Raw genomic sequence first — 8,304 nt, forward strand, 5'->3', positions numbered from 1 at the left:
AAAAAAAAAAGTGTATTTTTAATTGTAGTTGTTCAAAGTCCTTTTAGGCACTGCCTAGTTAGGGTGCCAGAGATCAAGCGCTGAAGCTAGGGGGGAAGTTATACAAGTTCACTGACTTTGTTTTCTGTTCTAGATGTGGGCCTATGGTGCTTGATGCTCTGATCAAGATTAAAAATGAGTTGGACTCCACTCTGACCTTCCGCAGATCATGTAGGGAAGGTAAGAAGGATTTTCCAGCCTGCTAAACGGAAAATTGTCCTTAAAGACTGTTTGTTGGTGGCAGCGTATGTGTAACTGCTAGAAAACTTCAGGGTAGATGGCAGCGTACCACTCTCCTCTTCCAGCTGCTGCATATGAAATACCTCAGTGAATCAAGTAGTAAAGTTGAAGCTCATATTCAGAGGACATAATCGCACAACACTAAGCTGTGAGCAATATGCTTAAACAACCCCAGTCGTTCCTGTTTCTGTCCTAATCTTGTTCATCTTGCTGCCCTCCAGTGATTGACTGCATAGGGAAATCTGGGAAGAGAGATTACAACAGCAAAGTTGAGGGGGCAGATGTGGTGAACGGTAATGAATTGTAGGGGCTGCTTTATCTAGCACTGCTGTGGAAATAAGGAAGGGTGTAACTGGAAGAGTACTTATGACTTCTAGGAATAGCTTCAGGAATCTTTTTTTGGCCCTTTGACTAAGCTAAATGATTGATTGAGGAAGAGGCCATCTGGTGGTTGACATTGCAGAGCGACCGGCTGGTTCTCATAGAGGTACAAATCAGCATGTCTGTTTAACTGCATTAAAACTTACCTGTCCAGGTGACTTTCCCTGTAAAAAAAATCCTAATTCCTGGGTAATGTTGGGATGCTGAGCTTAGAATGATAGTTGTGGAAATGCAAGAAGGGAGGACACCTTTATAGAATGACTTTGGATTTAATGAGGTGGGTTTGCAAGTATGAGAAATTCAGGTGCAATTGATGCCTAAAGATGTTTTGACTTGGATCTAAATGAAAAGCACGCTTTAACGCAGCTGTTCCCTGTAGAGTCTGCATACCAAGTGGAGGAATTTCATACGGTGTGGTTGTTCTCAGTGTCTGATATTTAGATAGCCAACACTCTTCCTGAGCAGCTGGAATTAATTGCCCTGAATACTTTTCTTTGAGAACCTGAAGACAGATTTTCAAGCTGGGCTGGTTCAATCTTGCCCCTTCTCTACCGTGCAGGAAAAAAACCCAAGACAATCACATGTTCATATTCCATACTTGTGGGCTTGTGTCTGCAGTCCTGGTTCCCTCTCCAGTTGACTGGAAAATACTTGTAACCGTTTCTCGAGTGGGAGGAATAACCTTGTTCGAGTGCCAGCCTTTATCTGGCAGCAAGGGGAAGGCCAGTGCATCAGGCGCTGAGGCGGACTGGCTCGCCGCTGTGAGGAGCAGTGGCATTTCTCTGACTCATATCAGTTGATATGTGTCAAATCCTCTGAAATTAGAGTTTTGCCCTTTCAACATTTGTCTTCTTTCTAATATGATGTTTTAGGCATCGGCCTGAATTGGATACCCGAGCTCCTGACCTGAGCAGTATCTGTGACAGTTCTGCATTGGTTTTTCGTGTAAACCTTGGCCTTTCCTGGGCTTCATCTGATCCTTCTGTTACTGGGAGATCATTAGTGGTGTCATTTCATCCATTTGTTAAGCTATTTATATGCTGTTTGTTCTGGTGAATGTCTGTCCTCTCACCTTTGGGAGTTAATGAATGCGGTTTATGGGACCACTCTACCCTGCTGCAGAAGGCACAGAAAGAAGCTTCTGTCTTAGGGACTTTGTTTTATGTTCCTGACCTTCAGCGATGCTTTTGACCGTAACTGTAGGGCTGATGGGGGATGCGCCTGGTTCCCATGTTATAATCTTAGCGTTAGCTGCTTCGCATCACTATGAGCTTGTGCTTGAAACTGTGAACAAAGCTGAGTGTTTTCCCCACCCAAAGCAGCATGTAAAACTAATGAATGATGTGAAAGGGATGAAGTGTCCAAGCAACTTGTTTTCTGCTGTGGAAGGGAATTCAACACTGAGAATGTGCTTAGGCTTTAATAAAAGTGACTCCTGTGTTTGTTCTTTATTTAAATAGCAACATGTTTGGCCCAATGGCAACTTCTGGCGTTTTCCTTGTCACGTACAGAGTTTCTTGGAAGACGGCCTGGGGGCATGTTTGGGGCCAAGAGGATCTTCCTCAAGTAGGATAAGAGGGTAAATATCTGATGCTTTAATCTTTTCTCCCACTCAGGCATCTGCGGCTCTTGTGCTATGAACATTGCTGGTGGAAACACACTGGCCTGTATCAAAAGAATTGACCCCGACCTCAACAAGATCACTAAAATCTACCCTCTCCCCCACATGTATGTGGTGAAGGACCTTGTTCCCGTGAGTATCTGCCTCTCTCAGCTTGCGACCAAGAGTGACACCGTTCCAGGCAGCTTGAGGTTCAGATTGAGTGGGAAAGGGTAATGTTGGGAGGTGCCAACAAGATCAGGTCTCGCAATTCACGTTACTCCTGCTAGTGTTTACTGGCTTGGGTGGGTCTGAGCTTCGCAGCAGTGACTAGATCTGTCCTCATTTGGAGGAATGTGGCAGGTTGAGGTAGAAAATGCTACCTTCTGTTGGAGTGGTAGCAGATGTTCGATCTCTCATGCATAAATTTAGCTAAATAAACGTGACCTCTTTGCCTTTTGACTCCTAGGACCTGAGTAACTTCTATGCACAGTACAAATCCATCGAGCCTTACCTGAAGAAGAAGGATGAGTCGAAACAGGGCAAGGAGCAGTACCTGCAGTCCATAGAAGACCGTCAGAAACTGGTTACTGCTTCTTTTCTACCGTTGAAATCCCTTCCAGATAAGACCAGGATTAAACATTAACATGCAGTAGCTTCTAGTTCCATAATGACAAAGCTGTCTGGTGCAAAACCCAGTGTGGGTGGAATCTGCTCCCTGAAATGCAGAGTCATGGCATGCCTGCATTGCTAGGGGTAACATTTGCTAATGAAACGCAGTTGCGGTTGCGATGGGGACTCTGATCTCATTTCCACTGTCTGCACTGCAAAACCCTGTGTATTTGTAACAACATTGTGAAGGCTACAGGCTTGTAATATTCCAATGGAGAGAAGGCACTGCAGTTTGTGCTGGCGTGTAGGCTGTCAGGCTCGGCGCTGTCTGTCTTGTCTAGCTGCAGCATGCTAAACAATGCTCTCGTGTTGCTGCTTGCTGTGTTTTACAACCCTAAAAACTAATGGCAAAAGCTAAACTCTTTTGGGTGTGGAGACACAAGCATGGTGTGTTACTGAAAGTCTTCGGATGTCTGTCTTGAGCACTGCATTATTTTGAGGGGATTTTCTGGGAATGTAGGTTGTTGGTCCAAACTTTCTGCATAAAGCTGAAGGGTGTCTGAGGAACCATTTGAACAGCTGGGACGTAAGAGCTTTTTAAAAAGCTTATAGTGTGGATAAGTTCTTGTCTGGATTTCCTTGACTGCCACAGTAAGTATCATTAAACCAGTTTTTCCTTTGCTTCTGACCTGCCTTGATGGATCCATCACTCACTTCGTGGTTCAAAGCTGAGCCTGTCGGTGCTCCGCTGTGATCGTTGCTGCAGTGCTGTCACTGAGTAGGTGCAGAGTGGGCAGGCAGCCTGGATTTTGGCAAGTGGTAAAAGAGGTGAATATGAACAGCAAAGAGGAAGGCTGATTAAAGGGGATTCAACAAAAACATGTGAGCTGCAGCCTAATTCTCTGCAGTGATCTTTGAAAGTTTTCCGTTATGTGTGTTTGCTGTGAAGTTAACATCTGATGAGTAGAGGGGTCATGTGCCCAAGATGTCAGCAGCACCATGCGACTGACGCTGTGATGTCTTAACAGCCGCAGGATTTTACAGTCTTTTTACAGACAGAATCTCTATCCAAGGGCAACGGTTAGTTCTGCACCACTTCATGTTGTTATCTGATCCACACGTAAGGGCTAAAGGGACTCTCCTGTCGCGTGGTTTTCATAAAGCAGCATCCTTGAAATCACATTCAGGTAGAAGTAAGCAAACCTAAAAGCGACTGCAAGAGCTACCTGAATCTTTCTCACAAGTAGTAAACTTGCTTTTTATCTCATTGTTGAAGTTTCTCTTGCTTTGAGAACGGCCTGTGTGCAGGAGAAACTTGGATACAGTGTCAGCCAAAAAAATTCCCACCTTTTTCTTTAAAGCATCGGTCATTTGGAATGTTACAATTAGAAGTAAGGCAAGTTTAGAGCAAGAAGGTAACTGACTTACCTAGTTTTGGCAAGTCTTTCCAAAAGACTAGTGCAGTAGACTTGTAACAAGCTCCCAGCAGTTCTAGCATCAGGTCTCTTTCTAAACTAAATTTGAGACCTTTGTCCCAAAACAACTTTCAGACACATAAATCAAGCCAGACTGGACTCTGTTTCTTAGCCTGGGGGGTTGATTGAGCTACTAGGAGACTTGGGAGACCCTCTGCTACTCAGAGTTTGTCTTCTGCCCGGTGTCATTTCCTCATAGGTCTACCTTCCTTCAGTGCCTGAAATAAAAAGGCCGCCATCTCTTTAAAAATGGTGAAATGGCTAAAGACTCGCACCATTCCCGTTCTGTAATTGCTTGGGGATCCCCTTGAAGCACATGCTAAACTATGAGCTCTTCTTCCTCAGGGTGTCGGGCAGACTTTGCTCTTTCTTCTCTTCTGTAACGCGGCCTTGAATTGTGAATTGGTTACCTATCTGCTCCTTTCCTCAGCCACTTACTGAGACAGGCTGGAAGGAAGGAATGCAGGAAGACCAAGCGATTTTTACATTTTTCTTCAGTTTATGCTTTTTCCCCCCTGTTGTCATAGAACCCTAGTGTATTACATGGGTTGAGTTGGGAGGATGGCACGCCTCTTGTCTCAGAAGACCTGCACGTAGGAACTGCTTTCTTCCAGCAATGCTTCTTCAGTGTAAGGGTTTTGGGGCGACTGTTGTGGCCAGTCACTAGAGGGGAAAGTGGTGAGGGAAGCGTGTGTTCCTGTAAATCCCCTTTTTGTAAAAAGGACTCGTCATGGGTTTCTGGAGTGGCTTGACTGTGGTGTCCCACCCCTGTGCAGGACGGACTCTACGAGTGCATCCTGTGCGCCTGCTGCAGCACCAGCTGTCCCAGTTACTGGTGGAACGGGGACAAGTACTTGGGTCCTGCGGTACTGATGCAGGTAAGGACAGATCCCATTTGTCAGCTGAGAGTGCTGAGGGACTCTCCATCTAAAAGCAGTACAAATACTTGCAAAGACCGGTGGGATAGTATTGCATAGTCCAGATCCTGGACCAGAGTTCCTGAGTTAGGTGTCGCTTTTAAAATCTCGCGCTGATTACACCACTTTGAAGAACCATTTGGTGTGTCAAATGCCACTGACTTTCAGGCCTACCGGTGGATGATTGACTCCAGAGATGACTACACAGAGGAACGCCTGGCACAGCTTCAAGACCCGTTTTCTCTCTACCGTTGTCACACTATCATGAATTGCACAAGGACTTGCCCTAAGGTATGTGTGTGTCCCTTCTGGGGTTCCTGACTTGTTTCTAAGCACCCTGTTTGAAAACAATAGGAAAATACCCGCTTAGGCTTTTGTTTTCCTCAAGCTTGCCTTGGCTTGTTCAGCCTCTTGAAACCCAGTGGGTTACTAGCCAGTCGTGCTTATGATAGTGACTGTACAAGAGGACGTGGCGAAGTTTGTATTCCGCATCACAGGAACACCTCTTCCTCGTGAGCAAGGCTGTGACTTTGAGAACCTGTCCATCTCCAAGATGTGGGAGTATGACTGTAGGGTGCTGGTCGTGTGCGGCCCACTGCCAGAAACAGTACGGGGAAATTTGTCCTGCGTAGTCAGATCAGTGGTGTGTGCATTGTGAGTAATACGCTTAACCCCCACACTGCAACCTTTAACTCCGATGGTAGCAGCTATCCCCGAGGTATTGTGCAACTTCTGTAACGGAGACGACTAGGGCAAGTTTTGGGCGCCCTTGGGGGACGTGTTTTGTGCTGACGTCCTACCTTCTGGGCACTTCCCAGATCTCTCTGGTAATTCTTTCGAGAACTGAGCAAGCTTTCCCAAATCAGAACATTTCTCTTCCTCATCTTGCAACGACCTTGTGCCTGTTGTTGGGCAGATTACCAAGTTTTGCTTTCCTGCCAGCTGTCCTGTTTTCTCGCCAGCCTTGACTTGCACCTGGTGGTGGAGTAGTTCTCCCGTGAGCTGTGAAATGATACGAAGGCAAATGTTTGAGTGGATCATGAATGTGGGGAAGAAGAGATGCTTGAGATCTGGGTTGATGTGTTTATCAGGAGCACTGCATGCTGATTTTTGCGTGTATTTTTCTAAAGTGATTCACTGACTACAGGTAATTTCCCCCTTGTTTAGGGAGCTAACTCATGATCTGGTATCAACCATAGTTCAGCTAAAGGTGAAGGTTCAACTTGAAGATCTGGCTGTACGTAGGAATGTACATAGTGCAGGGAAATAGCGCTTGGTCTGAAGTTTGAGACGCGTTTATGGTTAATAACACGTTTCCACTCACATGCTCTAATCCCGGCTGTTGTCTCGATCAGTCCTGAAAGGCTGCATGGTGAGCTCTGCGCCGGGGTAATTTCCTGTTCGTTCTCTGTCCCGCAGTGCTGCTGCTGTAATCACAACGATACAGCAGGGCAGTTGTGATCCCTCTCTCCTTTTGAGATTAGGCATGCTTGGTTTGGTAGCAGTGCTGCAGGATTAAGGGCCTTTGCAACACGACATGTGTCTATATTGTAGAAAAACCTTCTTAGGAAAGCTTAGCGGGCTTTTGTGTCAGGAGCATTTCCAGCTTGTGACTTAGTGTTCTTGCTCGCTTCCCTAGTGTCCTCCAATGCACAGCTTTTTTTTAATTTCAGACGAGGAGAAAAGCCACATCTCTTGCACCGTCACTGTCGGGCTTTTATAAGGCACTTTCCTGCCTCCAGAAGTTGTCTCGTAACACCCATAAAAGTGTTGAATTCAGTCCCGCTTGAGCTTCATTGAAAGTTCCTATCACTCAGCCACTGGTTCTTCTCTTTGATCCTCACAGTGCTGATTAAAACCAGTCCTCCAAAGTCAAATGAGCGTTTTTCTTCAAGCGGTGGGAAGTGCTGCTGGTTCAGCCTCCAGGTCCAGGAGGTGAACTCCCAGCACAGCGTCTCTACTCCAGGCTGGCTTGCTCTTCCCTTGCAAATTATTTGAAAGGAAGCACAATATTAGGGTGGAGTCCAGCTTTTAGAGGAAAAAAAAACAGGTGCTGAGCACCTCCTCTGCTGGCTATTTTTATGAGTAGCAGCATACTTGTGAGTTTACTATGACTTGGATGGGGGCAAGGTGGGGAGGATGCTCTAACATCCCGATTTCCAGAGGAGCTAACTGACACTTTTCCTTTTTAGGGTTTGAACCCTGGCAAAGCAATCGCCGAGATCAAGAAGATGATGGCAACGTACAAAGAGAAGGCAACCGCTGCTTAATGCTATTTCCAGACTGGAAGTGTAATACGCAATCGTGCTTTACCTGGAAGTAATTTATACCTGATTTAACAAGAGAGGGTTCCAGCAGGGAGTTTGATGTTTTTCCTGTAGGTTTGCACGTACAATAAATACTGTAAAGAACAAAGAAGAGTTGTTACTTTATTAACAATATTGAACTGGTGCTTCTGCCTCTACCATAGAATCCCAAACCTCTCTGGTTTGCGGTTTTTGAGTGTGTGAGCAGCTGGGGCTCTGCTGTGGGATGAGGATTTGAAAGTGACCCCACAGCAGAGATGAATGGAGACACAATTTCTGTCGTGACCGTGATCCCGCATCTTTAAAGCAAATGCATGTGTGGGAAGAGACCTGCAAGTAATAAGCTCTGTGGCAATTAGCAAGAAAACAAGGGAAGGGGCTGGGAAAGGGGAATGTTGGAAGACTCTTGCCCTGTTTGGAAATCCCCTGGGCTCCTTGGTGAGGAGCAAAGTGAGGACCTGGAGCTCACAGGGTGCAGGCATACGGCAAAATACCGGTGGCAGCGCAGCTAGGAAAGAGGTGTCTTGCCACTGCCCTGCTGGGGTGCTTATGTTTACTCCATATTCTAAAGAGGATGAGATTTATTAGAACAGGGTTGGATCTTTCTCTTTACTCTAGTACAAGTGGGTTTTAGCTCCAGATTTCTCAAGCTTGTGATGTTCATAGTAGATTGTTGCTTCAAGCAGCTGTTTGCAGTCTTAGGGAGGTGAAGAGAAAGAAAGTGCTTTCCATTT

The 8,304-nt window shown here is 45.9% G+C and overlaps 1 protein-coding gene across 1 annotated transcript; it reads left to right on the forward strand.

The window, feature by feature from the left end:
• Positions 1-133: 133 nt before the first annotated feature.
• Positions 134-7,684, forward strand: SDHB (succinate dehydrogenase complex, subunit B, iron sulfur (Ip); the record flags this gene model as incomplete). The annotated part of the gene is made up of 6 exons (XM_009695060.1): positions 134-219; positions 2,277-2,413; positions 2,730-2,846; positions 5,124-5,225; positions 5,433-5,555; positions 7,457-7,684. Coding segments are annotated over 6 exons (643 nt in total), but the record flags the coding sequence as incomplete, so codon positions are not given.
• Between the last annotated feature and the right edge of the window lie 620 nt (positions 7,685-8,304).

This window comes from Cariama cristata, unplaced genomic scaffold (assembly GCF_000690535.1).
Source record: "Cariama cristata isolate BGI_N322 unplaced genomic scaffold, ASM69053v1 scaffold7702, whole genome shotgun sequence".
NCBI classification, from domain to species: Eukaryota; Metazoa; Chordata; class Aves; order Cariamiformes; family Cariamidae; genus Cariama; species Cariama cristata.